The sequence below is a fragment of the Saccopteryx bilineata genome, chromosome 12 (genome assembly GCF_036850765.1).
Source record: "Saccopteryx bilineata isolate mSacBil1 chromosome 12, mSacBil1_pri_phased_curated, whole genome shotgun sequence".
NCBI lineage: Eukaryota > Metazoa > Chordata > Mammalia > Chiroptera > Emballonuridae > Saccopteryx > Saccopteryx bilineata.
The window spans coordinates 21,164,212-21,184,224 of NC_089501.1; the positions used below are offsets into that span (position 1 = coordinate 21,164,212).

General features: G+C 36.4%; 1 protein-coding gene across 1 annotated transcript in view; it reads left to right on the forward strand.

Annotated features, from left to right (window-relative positions):
• Positions 1 to 20,013, forward strand: part of RNF217 (ring finger protein 217) — a 138,248-nt gene that overhangs the window by 96,944 nt on the left and 21,291 nt on the right. Inside the window, exon 3 of the mRNA XM_066248150.1 lies at positions 2,086 to 2,250. Within this exon, the coding sequence (XP_066104247.1) occupies positions 2,086 to 2,250 (165 nt within the window). The remainder of the gene's footprint in view (positions 1 to 2,085; positions 2,251 to 20,013) is intronic.

Consider the following 20,013-nt stretch of genomic DNA (forward strand, 5'->3'; position numbering starts at 1 on the left):
TCAGTCTTCTTACTTTAAATATGACTTTTCACTTTAATGATCAGAACTGGCAAAAATGGTTAATTTAAATGACTATTAGCATCCCTTTCTTAGAGCCATAGATTATCTTAATTCATGTGAGTAAAATCTTGAAAAAGATGTCCAAATTTTACCTTATCTTGGTAATAATGTAAAATTCTGACTTACTGAATTACTTAGCCCTGGCTAGTGGCTCAATGGATAGAGCATTGGCCCAGGGTATGGACGTCCCAGATTCGATTCCTGGTCAGGGCACTCAAGGAGAAGCAACCATCTGCTTCTCCTTCTCCCATTCTTTCTTCCCTCCCTCTTCCCCTCCCACAGCCAGTGGCTTGATTTGTTTGAATGTAGCACTGGGCACTGAGAATAGCTCTGCTGGTCCCAGCAAGTCAGCCTCAGGCACTAAAGATAGCTTTGTACTCAAGCGTCGGCCCAAGACAGGGTTGCCAGATGCGTCATGGTCAGGGCACATGCCGGACTCTTCCTCACTATCTCCCCTCCAGTCACCTAAAAAAAATAGTTTAATAACATGACCTTATTTGACTTCTACAGTTTGCTTTTTAATCATCAGAGAAAGAATGCTGTTTAGTATGAGAAGGGTTTGGTATAGCAGAAAGAATGTTGGCCGTGGAGCCAGATGGACTTTTTGTTTAAATTTCTTTTTAACACATGCTTGCTATATTACTGTGGGCAAGTTATTTCATCTCTGTGATTAGTTTTCTACTTTGTAAACTTGTGTTGTTCTTACTTTGCAGCATTATTTTGGTGATAAAACTAAGTAATACAGGTAATGCAGCAGTATAAGCATTACCATATAACACAATTTCAACAAATAAATAAAGATCTAAAAATTTATAACAAAATGCTATTTTTTTATATAAATTAAAAGCACAAGTACTTTTGTTGCTTCCTATTTGCCTGGGAAGGACATTTTCTATTCCTGACATGAGTGAAATTGCAGTGTTTTGAATTCTAAATCGAAAGTTATGATTTTAAGTGCCACTCAGTTAGTGTATATACTGGAACCACCATTGTCAAAATAGTAGTTTTCCAAAAAAAATAAGTAGTGATTTTATATAGTTTATCAAAAGTAATTCTGATTTTCAAAATGTAGTCAGTAAATTCACTCAAGTTACGGTGAAGTAATTAATATGCAGGAACTCAGAGAAAAATAGTTATCAATGTTGTTCATAGTTAGACATCTTATTAATTCACTTTAATCAAACAGGTCTAGGGAAGTCAAGTAATGCACATATGTTTTTAAAGAGTTTTGACTAGAAATGCCATATGAGAATGAGATACTCCTCCGTCATTCATAGTAAAGGAAGTCAGCTACGGTCCTCCATATCATGTTGCAGACAAATATTTTCAATGAACATCTGCACACACTCTCACAGATGCCGCCACACAGTGAAAATACAAAGATATCTAGTGGAAAGCCACAGAACCACCAAGACTGGTATATTTCTAATAAGATCCTTTGTATTATTATTTTTAAACAATTACGGTAACTGCTCCTAGATTAATAGCAAAAAAAGGTTGGGTATCCATTATTTTAGGTGGTGTTTCATAGGAAATATTGATATTGTGGCTCATTTGCCAGTGGATTTTCTTCTCAGTTGATGGAGCATTGGTGGGGTTTTGATGTTATTAAAGTGAATGAAGCCATTGATAAGAAGAGCAATGGGAATGGCTGGGTAATTGGTTCAAGAGGAAAGCAAATTTAAGGGCAGCCTGAGTATATGGATTTGGGGCATTATGAGCCTTCAGGTTTTAGTCTGTGTTTCAATCTAGGAGATTTTCTTAAGACTAGATTGATTTTCAGAATGACCCAAATATTTAATTCTAATATAGCCTACAAACAGCCAAATCATCCATGCCAAAGAAGCTCTTTCCTCCTTTAATAATAGAATAATCCTATCTTGTAGTTTATGTCTTATAGAGTAAGAGATTCTTTACATCTGAACAAATGATAAGCTTTAAGCTAATTTCCCCAAGTATCACCCTTCTTATTCTTTAGACACTTTAGTATTTCTACTAGTACTTACCCTACTTTTCCTTACACAGATCCAGTGCCCCACTTGCCAATTCATCTGGTGTTTTAAGTGCCACTCTCCTTGGCATGAAGGTGTTAACTGCAAGGAGTACAAAAAAGGAGACAAACTGCTGCGACACTGGGCCAGCGAAATCGAGCATGGGCAGAGGAACGCCCAGAAGTGTCCAAAGTGCAAGGTGAGGTCACCTTTCGGGAAGGACAGAAACGCGTGCATTTGGATGTCATCGAATAATATTATTACAGCATTGAAGTGAATTGTATATATAACTTTATTACTACAGGTGTGCAGAAAAAGGAATATCTGCTGCTTCATTTTAGAGGAATAATTATGTTACATAACTAAATTGAAATTTTTATATATGAACAGTGTATATATTCTTATTGGCATTGCATTTCCAAATGTAGGGAGACTACGCATATTGATTTTAAACTGCCAAATTCTTCTTTTCCACTTAAAAGTGCAGATGTGGGTGCGGGGTAAAGCTAGTATGAAAATGGTATAAAAGTATTATCTCCAGTTTGCCACATGTATTAGAATCATGTCTCCATTAGGCAGGCTCTGAATCCCTGTGTCCTCTGCTTGTCTCTCCCTCTGCCGTCACTTGTCACTGCAGGAGCACAGGAAGCTGATCATTTGCCTTTTGTAAATCTGGTGAGGTAGAAGCTAAAATTAGGACTTAGGAATTTTACGGGTGCTATTTTTCATTTTTCTCTTTAAGTATCATGCAAGTATCAAGAGTTAGTAGGTATTGGAGCTTCAACCTTGATATTGACGGTCAACCATGCAAACCATCCAAGAGCCGCCTGGAGAGAAGTCAGCAAGTCAGTCCAGCCAGAAAACTTTGCATTTGATGCTTGCATAATAGGAGTTGTTGAAAATTGACGTTTTTTAAAGAGCTCACGTTAGAAAATTGTTTGTGTGTGCGTGTGCTGTCTACCGTATGTGGTTTCCGCTTCTTGCCAAATTTATTTTTTTTTTAAATCATGCCTAAATTGGGCTTTATTTCCTTTTAAGAACAATTCTGCAATTTCTTCCTAGAGATTTAGCACCAGATAGGTAAAATGTGAATTCTCAGAAAAAAAAATTTTAATTAATCATTGTGAATTCAACTTGAAGCAATAAAAGTATCTGAAGCTGATTAATGAGGATGAATATGATGCACAAGTTCACTGTGCCAAATTCACATACTAGTTTATTCAAATAGTAGTAAAAGTATTGCACAAAATACCATGTTGCATTCTTAACAACTTGGAAGAAAGTTGTGAAATAGTTGATGACCTGGCTCTCTTAAAAGTGAGGTCTAAAGATGTTTGTGCTGAAGCATTCTTTGTCTTCCCTGAGGAAGGCCAATTCATCTGCAATTATCCTTTCAATTTTAGGGCTTCTTCAGATCACTGCATTTAGTTGCTCCATACATTTTATTCTTTATCCATCAATGAACAATGAAAAATAAGGCCATGCCCCCTTTCTGTTGTTTTTCCAGTTTATTAAAAGCTACTGCTCACTTTCAAAATAAATAAAGGCCAGCAGGAATTTAGGAGTGCTGTTAAGTTATTCCACCTAACACTTTGTACATGAGTATACGTTTATCTCTCTAGAAAGCTATGAAAACAATGATCAATTAGCTTGGCTGTGAGACTGTATGCTGAACCAGCAATACTGCAGCATTTGCAGTGGAGAAATTCTGAGTGAATTGAGGTAATACATAAAAATATACATTTGTTACAATTATACCTCATCTAACTTTAATTAGAATTTGATGTATAGAAAGAAAAGGCAGCCAACTGTAAGGACTTTACTGAATTGCACTAATAACTCCCTCTAGTTTTAACAAATATAAACAGTTAAGAGAAAACATACATACTGAGTCCCTTGTGAAGTATTGGCTAAAGGGCTAGGGCTTTAAAAGGTCTTCCCCTTTCAAATAGCTGAAAGGAAAGAAGCGAAGGAAGATGGAACCAGTTTACATGACTACCTTGTGGCAGAGAATCTACTGTCTGGTGCAATTCAAGTTCCATAACAATTATGGCAGTTGTGTCATATTTTATTGCCTGTTTTGAATACAAATGGTTTCAGTTTTTCTTTTAAGCATATGACTTTAAAGTTTTGCTTTTTCTTAATTATTTTTTTTCTTGGTTGGACGTCAAAATAATATTGTCCTTATGAAGCATTTCTATTCTTATAATAGAAATGCATGAAGATATATAACTCAGTGAATTAATATTTATTTTATACTCCAGTGCTTTATTTTCATAAGTAATCCCTTTACATTTGTAAATATGAAAAGGAAAGATGAGATGCTAGGAGTTTGTGAAAAAGAAAAATTTCACACAGTGCTTCCAGGTGAACAAAACAATGATCATATATTTTCATATGAATACTTTTACATGTTTTTTTTGTTTGTTTGTTTGCTTGTTTGGTCTTTTTGTTTGTTTAATTTTTTGTGACAGAGAGTCGGAGAGAGGAACAGATAAGGACAGACAGACAGGAAGGGAGGGAGATGAGAAATATCAATTCTTTGTTGCAGTTCCTTAGTTGTTCATTGATTGATTTCTCATATGTGCCTTGACCAGGGAGCTACAGCAGACCGAGTCACCCCTTGCCCGAGCCAGCGACCTTGGGTCCAAGCTGGTGAGCCTTGCTCAAACCAAATGAGTTCATGCTTATGCTGGCAATCTTGGGGTCTCGAACCTGGGTCCTCCATATCCCAGTCTAATGCTCTAACCACTGTGCCACCACCTGGTCAGGCCACATAGTGTTTTTTTTTTTTTGGTTCTCTTTGTTTTTGTTTTTTTACAGAGACAGATAGAGAGTCAGAGAGAGGCATAGATAGGGACAGACAAGGCTACATGGTTTTAATAATGATAAATACATTTAACATTTGACCAAAGTATATATTTTGGTACCCTACATAGTTATAATTATTTAGATTAATTCATAATTGTAATAATAAATTTGATTTTAAGTGATCATTTTATTCAAAAAGATCATATGTGATAAAAACTTAGAAAAGAAAGGGGAAAAGGTAATCCAGAATCATGCCACTTCAAAATAGTCACTGTTAACCTATTAGTATGCCTCAATCATTCCTTATTTAAGTAACTCAATTTTTTAAAGTGATAACTGTAGTAGGCAGATGATTTGATATGTTTTGTTTTTCCACTTAACATGTCAAACCTTTCTCATGTTATAAGGACTTTCTATAACATTTATTTTATTAATTATGTAATATTTCCTTAAATATCCTCCTGCTATGGGATATCCAAGTTGGTTTTGTTTGGGTTGGGGATTGTTTTTAAAATATCTACATGTTATAAATAATGTGTTGATGATATTCATCTTGAATATATCTTTTTTCTGTATTTTAGACCTTTAAAAGCATATTTTTTTAAATATTTTATTTATTGATTTTTAGAGAGAGGGGATAGAGAGAAAGAGAGAGAGAGAGAGAAGGGGGAGGAGCAGGAAGCATCAACTCACATATGTGCCTTGACCAGGCAAGCCCAGGGTTTTGAACCGGCAACCTCAGTGTTCCAGGTCGACGCTTTATCCCACTGCACCACCACAGGTCAGGCCTAAAAGCATATTTTCTAAAGGGATCCTTTAACTGAGTTAAAGGATGTTAATACTTTAGCATTTGGTACATATTACCAATTTGCATTGTAAAAAGATTGGACAGTACATAATTCCACCAAAAAAATTTGAGAAACTGTTCCTTTGTGAGCATTTCGTATTAGCATTTCAAGTATTTTAAAACACTAATTTAATAGTTTAAAAATATTTTTTTGTATTTTGAATATACTTGTTTGCTTTTAGATTGAATATAAATGTATTTTTGAGTTGGTAATGTCTTGTTTTGAATTTTATGTTTATATTCTTTGTCCATTTATATGAGTCAGGTGGAATTTTTTTTCTTTTTTTAAGTGGGGGGCAGGGAGACAGAGACAGACTCCTGCATGTACACCAACTGCGATTCACTGAACAAACCCCCTACCAGGCGATCCTCTGCCTGTCTGTACCGCTGTTCTGTTGCTTGGCAACCAACCTAATTTAGCACCTGAGGCAGGCCATGAGCAGGGTTCGGGAACCTATGGCTCACAAGCCAGATGTGGCTCTTTTGATGGCTGCATCTGGCTCACAGACATCTTTAATTAAAAAAAAATAATGTTAAAAATATAAAACATTCTCATGTATTACAATCCATTCATTTCCTACTGCTCATGTTCATGGTTGCGGGTGGCTGGAGCCAATCACAGCTATCTTCCCGGGCAACACCAAATTTTTATTAGATAATGCGTAATGTACATGCATCGTTGTATGGCTCTCACAGAATTACATTTTAAAATATGTGGCGTTCATGGCTCTCTCAGCCAAAAAGGTTCCCGACCCCTGCCATAGAGCCATCCTCAGTGCCCAGGGCCAACTGTGCTCAAACCATTCAAGCCATGACTGCGGGAGGGGAAGAGAGAAAGTGAGAGATAGGGAAGGTGGGTGGAGAAGCAGATGATCGCTTCTGCTGTGTACCCTGACCAGGAATCAAACCAGGGACTTCCACACGCCAGGCCAAAGTTCTACCGCTAAGCCAACTGGCCAGGACAGGGAAATATATTTTATTATCATATTAAATGAACTATTTATTTGAAAACATAAACTCCTTTTCTGACATATTTTCTCTTCAGCCTATTACTTTCTTTTTATATCAGTGCTATATTTTTTTTAACTTAATTAGTTTGTGTCTGTGTATGTGTGTACTTTTAACTTTTAAAAATTCTTGTTTGGAGCCTGACCAGGTTAGAGTGTCGGACTGGGATGTGGAGGACCCAGGTTCGAGACCCCAAGGTTGCCAGCTTAAATGCGGGCTCATCTGGTTTGAGCAAAGCTCACCAGCTTGACCCCAAGGTCGCTGGCTCAAGCAAGGGGTCACTCGGTCTGCTGTAGCCCCCAGTCAAGGCACATATGAGAAATCAATCAATGAACAACTAAGGAACTGCAACAAAGAATTGATGTTTCTCATCTCTCTCCCTTCCTGTCTGTCTGTCCATCTCTCTGACTCTCACTGTCTCTGCCACAAAAGAAAAAAAAAATTCTTGTTTGACCAAATGTATCATCTTTTCCTTTTAGAATGAATATAAACACACACACGTGCACACACACACACACATCATATATATAAATATATATAGGAAAGTGAAAATAAAATATGTGTACCTATTCACATACATATTTACCCGATATATTTACCTATCTTTTATAAATGTTTGCTCCTAAGCTTAAAAAGTTATCTGTTAGCCAAAAGTTTAATGAAATGGTCTATGTTTCTTTCTTTTTTTACTCTGTAATTCACCCATCACTTATTCTGATGTTTATTATGCATTGGCTACCAAACTAATTTCTTTCCAAATGAGACCATCTAACCTAATTGTGTTTATTGAATTTTTCCATGAATATTGATTTGAGAAAAATTTGTAATTTTTTTCTAAGCATGTAAAGTTATTATATATAATAGTCTCTTTGCTGAGCTCCCTAATCTTACTGTTGCTAATTTTTCAAAAAAAAAAAAGGTTATTCTACTACTGAGTGTTAAATGGTAATGCCTCCATACTTTGTACAGGTGTATTTGCCCTACTATTATAAAGAGATTTTATTATGCTGAGTAATCAAAAGTATTATTTACCATTGAATTTTGCAAATAACTAGGATGAATATTAAAATTTTTTCTCCCTACACATGATCAAAATACTTATACATAAGTGTGATTTCTTTATACTAAAGTAAAAATATTAAAACATTTCTGGAAGTTATTAATCTATAAGGACATTTGTATGAAAAATTAATAGCAGCATAACATCAACTTTACTCAGCTAGTTTTATTTGAATCTCACTACTTCTTCATAGTATTCATCAGTCATTTATTAGACACTATTGTTATTTTTAAAATGTCTTTTCTATTTTATACAAATTCTTAACCTACAGAATATACATGATAATTTTAAAATGTCTTTCTTGAATATAGCACAAAACTAAATCTAATATATCATCAATTTAAGTTTAAATTCAAAAAGCAATTAGGCATTTAAATTGTGTTGGGAGAATAAAATATTTGTTCAGTTTTATGTTAAAATTTATTATGACCTGTGGTGGCACAGTGGATAAAGTGTCAGCCTGGAATGCTGAGGTCACTGTTTCAAAATTTGGGGCTTGCCCTACTCAATGCACATATGGGAGTTGATACTTCCTGTTCCTCCTCAATTCTCTCTCTCTTTTTCTCTTTTACTCTCTCTCTCCTCTCTAAAAAGAAGAAATAAAACAAAATAATATAAAATTTATTTTGAGACTATGTCTTATGGCACAGTTAAAATACTAAACTCAGTTGAGTTAATAAGAAAAAGAATTGCTAAAGCAAAGAAAACAAAAAGTTGGATGCATACCTAAAAATGAACAAACAAATTATACAATACAAAACAAATAAGTAAACACGGTTGTAAGCAATTCTACATGTGCTTTAAATTTAAAGTGTTAATGAAATACTTTGGAAACAATATTAGGACCCCAGTAATGCTTTTTATATTGTGGTAGAAAAGAAATAAAATTTAGCATCTTAACCATTTTTATATGCAAATTGTGTTTTTTTTAATTTATGTTTTGTTTGAAAGCTTGAAATACTTAAACTATTCTAAAGTGGGCACTCATTATGATTCTTTAAACTAAAGTAACCTATTTTATTGTTTTTGTTTTCAGAAAGTGGTAAGCACATATAATTGTACTGTTTGACACATTCTTAAATGTTTATTCAAAGGAAATTTTAAAATAAATGTTTGTTTCAATTTACTATAAATCTGTAGCAAAAGACCCAGCTGAGTATTTCTAAAAGCCTTAAAATTTTAGATTTTAGAAGAATTAAAAATCTCAATATTACTGTCTAATATTACAGTAAATATTATTAAAGATAAAAAGCAGTTATGGAGCTTTTTAGAATGTGAGTGAGAACTTTATAAGAATGGTTAATGATCCAATCTTTTGGTTCTTACTCAAAAAGTTTAATATTAGTCAATTGGTATTATTTGTCATACCAGGTTTTGACTGTTAGCTATATCATATTTTTTCTTTGTGAAGTTTTAAATTGTTAAAACCCCATATTTCCAAATGCCATTTTTCTGCCCTCTTGAGTATATTTTTTTAACATATGTTTATTTTACATACTTTCAAAAGAGAAGTAGACACATCCTCAGGCCTTTTAACTGATAATTTGACGTAAGCCAGTTTAAAGCAAACAGGAAGTTAAAGATAAGAAACAATTATAAAAAGAAGGCACTATATAAAGGAAGCATTGTCTCTTCAAAAAATATTTCTGAAGTAAACATTGCAACATGTTAACATTATTGAATGTGGGCGGGCAGTGAATCCCTGTATGTCGATTGCGTTATCTCTAATTAATAGAAAGTTTGAAATAGTTCACGATTAGAAATAAAATCTAACACTAGAACAGAAAGACTATAACATTACAGCTCTGGGGTTGCTTAAATATCTCTGCTCTCCTACACAACCTCTAAGGATTTGGCTGATTTGTTTGTTGTCTTCCTCTGGTAAAAGTTAAATGTTGCTCAGGGTATGGGTTTACCAAAGCAAAGTTGGGTTAATATTTCTCAAAATAGAAAATTAAAGGGGAATTCCTCAAACATTCCTTTCTCAAATTACCTTCTTCCTTACTATCAGGAAAGAGGAATACTTCTACAAACATTTATGTAATGTGGTACAGATATAATCACAGCCAGCTAGATTACATGCAGCCGACCACCTTAATTCTTCTGTTCTATAAATAATCTCACATCTCGATTTAGGACATTCTTTAAGACATTGAATAGAGATAATTAGGAAATTATACATTTAATATGTTAATATAAAGTAATGTGTAAAGAATTGAGTAATTAAGTCACTTATTCCAGGTTCATAGAGAACATATATATTCCCTATTTTTAGGAACAAGATTATCAATTTTATTGTTTTTAAAAGACATGCCAAGATATGAATTCTGATATGTCCTCTTTTTTTATTAATGAAAATGTCCTTGTACGCTTTGTTTTCCTCTTGGTGTTAGCACAGTAATAATAATAACACTGTCTAACATATAATGATATTTACTACATCAATCTCCATTGTAGTTTTATACATATGTTGCCCCTTCAAATCCTTAGATGTTACCCTAAAATGCTAAATTCCAATGTGTGATCCAGATTTTAATTATTCAGTACCTTTTGGTAAAACTCTAAGGTTTTACACAGTAATGCAGTCTAGAAGTTACATTTATTGTCTCATTCAATTATTCTCAAAAGAAAGTTGTGAAGAAAGGGTAATTACCACCATTTCAAGATGTAGAAACGATTTCAGAGAGGTTAAGTAAATGGACAAAAAGCGATGGGAAATAAATTGTGTTCATCCATTAATTCATTGTGATTTTGGGATTAAAGAAATTTACTTGGCATGATATTTCCCTTTAGATATTTTATTCTCTTGAATCCTGTAATAGGATGTTTTGAGCGAGAATGTGTTTTCAGAGACAATAATTAACTTGCCCCTGTTCGCATAAAATTGGCACGAAAACAATGTCTGTAGGCTCTTATGTCTGATGTAGCCATGTTGTCTGTGGCTGCGGAAGAAGTTGGAGTATTAATGTTGGATCTTACAGATAACTCTCTGGCACTGCACACACAGCTACAGACTCACACTCGGAGGGCCCGTGACTGCTTTCTAACATTGCCCATTAGAAAACAAAATACCCTCCCCTGACTACTGATGATCCCTTTTAACTCTCCAGATGCCTTGAAACTTCTACTTTTGGAGCAGTAATTATCACTACTATTGTTTTCTCGGTGCGCCAAAGCCAAGATCTTACTTGTGAGAAGAGTCTGCTTATTTAATGGCAAATACTTCCTAGGGTATAAACTGTATTGCAGCTAATGCCCCATTTTTTTATTACAAACAATTTTTTTTAATTTTATTTATTCATTTTTAGAGAGGAGAGAGAGAGGGAGAGAGAGAAAAGGGGGGAGGAGCTGGAAGCATCAACTCCCATATGTGCCTTGACCAGGCAAACCCAGGGTTTTAAACTGGCGACCTCAGCATTTCCAGGTCGACGCTTTATCCACTGCGCCACCACAGGTCAGGCTATTACAAACAATTTTAATATTTGTTTACTATCCTGAGATTAAATCTATAATGTGACTATGCATGACATTTTATTTAGAGATCAATATATTGTCCTAAATATAATATAGACTAGAAATAAGTGACACCATTATAATGAAATAATATATATTTCAGCATATAAATGCTCCATACCATGATATTAAAATACATAAAGAAGCAGTCACCTTTTTGTACCTATTTATAATGCATAAATTTGGATTTTTTAAAAAAATTGGGTTTAAGAAAACTTGAAGCTAAAATATTATTAATACTTTGTATTTTACATTTTAAAATGAAGACATATATATATATGCATATATGCCTATGCATTTACCTACTTATATTGCTAGACAATTCAATATCTATTAAAACCATGAAACATGGTTTGGGCTTAGATACAAAATGAAGTTAGGTTCTAAAATAACTGACCTTTTCTCAATTTTCAAAGTAGTTATATACCTAAAAAATCTATCATCTGTTAAAACCATGCAAACATTATTTTGCATTTATATGTAAAGTGGATTTGGGGTCTATATCCATATATTTATAAACAGATTTTCACCTATATGAACATCTAATGGATTAGAAAATTACATGCAGATGTCTCCGGCAATGCAGGACAGCCATAAATGCCAGCATCAGCCACCTTTGTGACAACCAACATCCCCCTCCAAATTCCCCCATGATTCTGAATGAAGCGTTTCAAGGGGGCAGAGAGCCCTGATTGAGAGTCTCAGTTGTAGATTAAGGCTACTGAGAGGGATGGAGTCCAGTGAACTGCATGGAAATGGGAACAGTTGAGTAAAAGTTGCCCTTTTTCATAGGAATACAAATGAGGCCGGTTTTGCAAAGGATCAAAAGCTTTCTTAGATAATCCATTTATTTTTATTTCCATTTCAAGTTTTAAGAGTTTTTTGTTTTTTTTCTGTAGCAGATTCAACTTATAATTCAAAACAGGGTACCAGTTTTGCTGGTGGCAACAATCAGCAGCAGAACAAAGATTTGGGGTCTGTGAGAAAAGGTGCATATCCAAATGCCTGCTCAGTGTCTTCTTTGGCCTTCATAGGTTTCTCCAACACAGCGTATTGTCGGACCATCTTCCTAAGGTGGTTCCTCTCATGATTTCCCCATCTCAGTACATGGTAACTCCACACTTCTAGCTGTTCAGGTTAGGAATTTGTGTCATCTCAGACTCTGTTTCTCTCACACTCCACATCCGTGAGTTGTTAGATTTTGTAGGTTGTACCATTGAGGTATATTCAGAATTTGACTGCATCTCAGCACCCCCACTGTCATTTATCTGGTTACAGGGCATCATCATCTTCCTCTCGCTAAGATTTTTGCACGGCCTCCTGATTGGTTTCCTACTCTTCACAGCGTTCTTAATGCAGACGCCAGAACGGGGCTGTTAAACACAAGGCAGATTGCGTCACCCTCTGATCAAACCTTGCCATGGTTCCCATCTCACACAAAGCTAACGCGATTTCTCCTAATGACCCTAAAAGGCCACACTGTGCACACACCTCCACCCTTTATTCCTCCGCCCTCCTTCTACTTCCGTCACCCTCCTCCAGCACACTGCCCTCCTTGCTGCGCTGCAGGAACATCAGTCATGGTCCCTTATCAGGGTCTCTATACTTGCTCTTCCTCTGTCTGAAATATTCTTTCCCCAAAGATCTGGATGGCCAGCTCCCCGCCACTTCATTCATGTCTTTGAGCAAAACTCAGCTTCTCAGTAACCACCCTCCCCTACCTCAGTAAGTAATCTGCCCCTTCTGTTTTATTGTTTCTCCATTGCACCATACCCTTATCACTTTTTTTTTTTTTTTTTTTTTTTTTTGTATTTTTCTGAAGCTGGAAACGGGGAGAGACAGTCAGACAGACTCCCGCATGCACCGGACCGGGATCCACCCGGCACGCCCACCAGGGGCGATGCTCTGCCCATCCTGGGCGTCGCTATGTTGCGACCAGAGCCACTCTAGCGCCTGAGGCAGAGGCCAAAGAGCCATCCCCAGCGCCCGGGCCATCTTTGCTCCAATGGAGCCTTAGCTGCGGGAGGGGAAGAGAAAGACAGAGAAGAAGGAGAGGGGGAGGGGTGGAGAAGCAGATGGGCGCCTCTCCTGTGTGCCCTGGCCGGGAATCGAACCCGGGACTTCTGCATGCCAGGCCAACACTCTACCACTGAGCCAATGGCCAGGGCCCCTTATCACATTTTAAAGTAGTAGATATATTTTACAGCCATGAGAGCAAGGGCTTTGATCTATTTTGGTTCTTAAAGTACCTTTAGCATTTACAGTAGTCCTGGGCATGTGTAACACTAAACAGGAAATTGTTGAATGACCAAGTGTCGTTTTTCTTTCCTCCTTATATGGGCTTTTAGTGAGACTCCATTATGTGCTTTGTAAACATGTTTCTTTTTCTTGCCAATCTCACAGAAGCGGAGACACAGTCGTTACATTAAGAATGATATGACACTGCATTTCAGTAGGGCTTTGCATTGAGTAAGCGGGTTCATGGTGAAAGGAACATCGCATTCATCTTGGGGAATCCAGGGAGAGCTGGGTTGTTAAAGATTATTTGATGGATTTGGTCATGATGGACAGTATCCAGGAGTGGGAGTATTACAACTGAAAATACATGGGCCAACCTAGCCAGTGGCTCAGTGGAAAGAGCATCAGTCCTGAGTATGGATATCATGGGTTCAATTCCCAGTTGCTTCTCCTTTCTTCTCCCTCTTCTACTCCTACAGCCCGTGGCTCGATTGGTTTGAGCATTGGCCCTAGCCACCATTGGAGCACATCAGCCTCAGGTGCTAAAAATAACTTGGTACTCAAGCATTGGCCCCTTATGAGGTTGTTGGATAGATTCTAGTTGGAGCATATGCAGGAGTCTGTCTCATTATCTCCCCTCCTCTTGGAAGGAAGGAAGGAAGGAAGGAAGGAAGGAAGGAAGGAAGGAAGGAGGAAGGAAGGAAGGAAGGGAGGGAGGGAGGGAGGGAGGGAGGGAGGGAGGGAGGGAGGGAGGGAAGAAGAAAAGAAAGAAAGAAAGAAAAGAAAAGAACAAGAGTCTGGTGCCAGGAAATGTGTGCTGTGAGCAAAGAGCCACACGTACTTTGTGGTTCCCTGAGAGTAAGGTTCACAGACGGAAGTGGTAAAGGTTGGGTTAGAAAAGCAGACAGAAGCTCGAGTTTCGCATGCAATGTTAAGGAACTTGGATTTTCTCCTCCAGACTGAAGAATTGCAAGGAGGGGAATGCTGGTATCAGAATTATATTTTAGGTTGGTTGTAGTTGATTATATGAAAGGAGCTAGTTGTAAATATCTAGAAGGACATGATGACAGTATGAGCTAAGCTAGTGGTCAAACAGCTGGAGAAGAGGAGAGGGTTTGATAAGGATCTTGGGCCTAAAACTACCCGACCTTGGTGATCCACTGGATGAGGGAAATAGAAGTATATTCACCAGATGTCTAGCGTCAGTGTCTAAATGGATGGTGATACCATAAACTGAGATAAAATGTAGAAATAGACCTAGTTTTGTTTTGTTGTTGTCGGGCGAGGCAGACATGGAATGATCATGAATTTGGCTTTTCTTATTTGGCTCTGAAATAGCTTTAAGGCATATAGATATGTGTGACCAGCAAGCAGATGCTACATGAATCTGCAGCTAAGGAGCCAGGGCCACCGTGAGAATTAAGAAATGAGATCTAGTTGGTGAAAGTTGAAATCATTAAGAGTATAGAAGAGATTACCCAAAGAATATGTGCTAAATGGGAGCCTTGGGTCAGGACAGGTGAAGACACAGGGACCTAAGAGACAAGAGGAGCACCGGGAAAAGCAGTGACACTGAAGTGACAGTATATGAAATGTCAGAAGGAGGTAGTAGATCAACTGATTAAATGATACTGGGAGATATAATTAGATAAGAATTTAAAAATTGGATTTGGTGATTAGGAGGTCATGGATAAGACTCATTTTTTAAAAAAATAAATATTTATTGAGAACGTGCTTTGTGACAGGACCTGTGTAAATCTTTTTAATAAAACAGTAAACAAGATGAACAGGATCTGGGCCCTTTTAGATCTTACCAATGGAAGCAGTAGAGAGTTTGAGTGGAGGGATGCAGATAATGCAAGAGGTTTAGTATGTTTAGTATGTGGAGTGAGAGATGCTACAGCAGGGCTAGGACAGGCTGCTTCTCATTTCATGGATACAATGTCATAACCGTGTTGTGCTGGGGATGCTCTGCCTGCCTCTGAGTCCTCTTCACTGGTGAACTGCGACTTGACCTTCATTTCTCAGCTCAAGCATCACTAGAGAAGCCTTTTCTGAGCCTTAGACCAAATCAAGCTCCTCCTATTAAGTACTCTCCACAATTTGTTGTTTTTTTTTTCCTTCATAGTACCTGTCATAGCTTATGAGTGTATATTTATTTGTACAATTGATCAATGTCTTTCTATACTTTAGACTATAAGTTCTTTAAGGGCAGGATCATATCACATTTTATCAGTGGACAAATAAATATTCATTGAGTGCATAAATGAATTAATGTTTCCTGGAGAAAGGTAACTGATCTGGATGTTTCAGCAACTTAGGGTTACAGACAACTAAGGAGGTGATTAAGAAGTGAGTATGGGTAAAAATGGTAGGGTGAGGCTAATTATTGGTTAGATGTTTATGTGGAATTACAGGAAGGATTATTAGGAGGTGGAGATACCTAAACTTTCGGCAGGCTAAGCGGTGTACAGTCACCGGGAAAGAGGGAAAGGTGAATGTGAAGGACGGGAAAACTGACATCTGATGATTTCCGAGAACCTGGGGCATGGGCTCAAGAGAAGTATAGTAGAAAAGAAGGAAGAAAATTAGGGGCTAATCTTTAGTACAGTTCTACCCTGGAGAATGAGAATAGACAATACTCTATCTACACTGTTCTTCAAAGATTTTCTGTCAGGAATTAATCATAAAACTTAACTTGAAATATCTATGAAATTTTCTGTTACAAAGAAAACCAGTACATTAAAGAACAATTAAAGTTATCAGAGTATTGATTTTAAAAATCTAACCTAGCAGGAGGCACAAAATAATTTTGAAATCAACATCTCATTTTTTTTACAGTGTAGTATATACCATAATAGAGGCAACCACTTTTAGTGTGATGTGATAGGTGAGAATTCATATCTATCTATTGCATTTCTTCCCTTTCCAATTGTTTGTTATTATTGTTTTAATTCTTCTTTTGATAATCTTTTACCTTTAAATAATGTATTTAGTTACCTGTTCAGTATTCTAACAATTTTTAATGGTATATGAGGATCTAGCTCTCCTACAATTCCTTTTGCTTCTATTTCCCGTAGTCTTCAACTGTCACTTGGTTTTCCTGTTGTGTGATTTAGTAACTTTCACATTCTATTCTAATATAATATTTGATACTTCTCTTTTTCCTAAAGGTTGATTCTAACATTTAAAAACCAGTTGAGTGTTTACATAGTCAAGCACATGTAATTATGGAGCCAGAATTACATTTCCTATTCTATAAGATCACAGCTTCTAGGAAACATGACCCTAGCATCCTTGCTCAGTATCAGTTATTGATCATGCCGTATTTTGTTATGCCTCAGATTTGCAACTTACATGCCTTTTGTTTTGTTTTTCCTGAAAGCTCTCATTGTTCTCCTTTTTGCCTTACTGAGAATAGAAATAACCACTTTATTTATCATGTTATTTAATATTTGGCTCCTGAGAAATTTTGTTTGTTTTATATTCCATTATCTTTTTTAAGATGTTCTTGAAACCAAATGACTTCTTGTACCTAATTAAACTGATTGTTTTCTGGCTTTTTCTCTCAGATTTCTTATATCGGTTTTTTTGGATGTAGTAATATTGTCTTTTCTTGAATTTTACATTCACTGATGAGTGCTTCCTTGAGTTACGGCCCCAGAGAAGGTGCAAAGGAGGCTTAGGATCTCTGGAACTGTTTAATTTTTGTACCCATATATTAATTTTATAGTTGGGCAAGAATTTTAGGTTCATAATTTTCTATTGGATCTTTGAAGGCTTTGTGTATATGTTTACATTTTTTAAATCCCTCTGTTATGAAGATGTGGTATTGTGAGCTAAGTAAAAACTGAGCATTATTCATGGGGAAAATTTGAACTTTTTTTTTTTTTTATAATTTTATTTTTTTAATGGGGTGACATCAATAAATCAGGATACATATATTCAAAGATAACAAGTCCAGGTTATCTTGTCGTTCAATTATGTTGCATACCCACCACCCAAAGTCAGATTGTCCTCTGTCACCTTCTATCTTGTTTTCTTTGTGCCCCTCCCCACCCCCTATCCCTCTCCCATTCCCCCCTCCCCCCCATAACCACCACACTCTTATCAATGTCTCTTAGTTTCACTATTATGTCCCACCTACGTATGGAATAATACAGTTCCTGTTTTTTTCTGATTTACTTATTTCGCTTCTTATCATGTTATCAAGATCCCACCATTTTGCTGTAAATGTTCCGATGTCATCATTTCTTATGGCTGAGTAGTATTCCATAGTGTATATGTGCCACATCTTCTTTATGCAGTCATCTATTGACGGGCTTTTCGGTTGTTTCCATGTCCTGGCCACTGTGAACAATGCTGCAATAAACATGGGGCTGCATGTGTCTTTACGTATCAATGTTTCTGAGTTTTGGGGATATATACCCAGTAGAGGGATTGCTGGGTCATAAGGTAGTTCTATTTTCAGTTTTTTGAGGAACCACCATACTTTCTTCCATAATGGTTGTACTACTTTACATTCCCACCAACAGTGTATGAGGGTTCCTTTTTCTCCACAGCCTCTCCAACATTTGCTATTACCTGACTTGCTAATAACAGCTAATCGAACAGGTGTGAGGTGGTATCTCATTGCCATTTTGATTTGCATTTCTCTAATAGCTAAAGAAGATGAGCATCTTTTCATATATCTGTTGGCCGTTTGTTTTCTTCCTGGGAGAAGTGTCTATTCATAAATTTGAACTTTTCTTATAATTGTTGTTTCTAATTAATTCTTCCAGATATAAAAAGCTACTAATGCAAACACATATGTTAAAATACTTTTAAACATAGAGTAAGGTGTTTGTTGGTGACAGTAAAATATAACATTTAATTGAGTAATAATTTTCTGGTTAAAGAATAAAAGAAGCCCTCATTTCTGGATGAAGGAGATAAACACTTATGGGTAGGTCTGTACTGATTTGATTATAAAATGAGTTGGATATATAGCAGTTCATTTATTCTTACTCTTTTACCTTATGATCAGTAGACTCTGTATGAAAATAGAATGCCAAATTTTAGTTCCACTTTTAGAACTTTGTGGACAATTTATTAAAATAAATGTAAACAACATGAAGGCAGATACTGAAAATATATATTATATTATGAATAATCTCTCATTACAGGTGTTGATCTATCCTATGAAGAATAGCATAGGCTCAAAATTGGTTTGTGTTGTTATTTCTGTCTACTATAATGTGGACTTAATATCAAAAACTCTTACTAAAAAAAATCTGTCATATTCTGAACATTCATCTCATGACTTATAAGTATAAAGAGTTATAAGCAACATTTAGTGTTTAAGTATTTAACTCCCTAAGTATCAGCCATACTTATCTGTTATAGATGGAAAAACACTTGGTGAGTAAAAACAAGCCAAATGACATTTGTGGTTTATGAGTAGTCAGTTTAATCTAATGGATTAGGAATATTTCATCTGCCATACTGTCTCCATCGATTAAGTAAAAACAAAATTTTGATTATAAATTATAACCATTTGGGTGGTTCATTTGTTTTTTTAGCAAAGCTAAATTAATGAATGTTATAAAATTATAATAAATCAAAACAGCTTTATTGAGAAATAAAATGAAATTTACATAAATGTAATTTAAGCCTACTTTTTTTTTTCATTTTTCTGAAGCTGGAAACAGGGAGAGACAGTCAGACAGACTCCCGCATGCGCCCGACCGGGATCCACCCGGCACGCCCACCAGGGGCGACGCTCTGCCCATCCTGGGCGTCGCTATGTTGCGACCAGAGCCACTCTAGCGCCTGAGGCAGAGGCCACAGAGCCATCCCCAGCGCCCGGGCTATCTTTGCTCCAATGGAGCCTTGGCTGCGGGAAGGGAAGAGAGAGACAGAGAGGAAAGCGCGGCAGAGGGGTGGAGAAGCAAATGGGCGCTTCTCCTGTGTGCCCTGGCCGGGAATCGAACCCCGGTCCTCCGCACGCTAGGCCGACGCTCTACCGCTAAGCCAACCGGCCAGGGCCTAAGCCTACTTTTTAAGGCTCTATGTTTTGAAAATAAAGATGGCATTGTCCAAGTGTGATCTTTACCAGGATACACAGGGAACTCATTTACTATATGAAATTTATATTTCCCTGGGTGTTAGTCCAAAATTACAACTTGCTCAGCAAATGTGAAAAGCAGTGTCTCCTGTTGTACATTAACTTTCATTGTATCAATTCGTATCTGTTAATATCACATTATATTTACATATAATCAAGACATTCACAGTAGTATTAAAGGAAGTATACTGTGTAGAATCATTTTTTCAAAATTAAATCATTGCTTTTATGCATGTAAAGCATTCAAATTAATCTATAGAATCATGTGATTATACAATGTGTTAGGTTACTATAGAGTATTATTAGAGCTTAGAATTCTATCACCTCCTGTGCAGAATATTATTGGACCAATAATATTTCAGTTGCTTGCTATATTTAG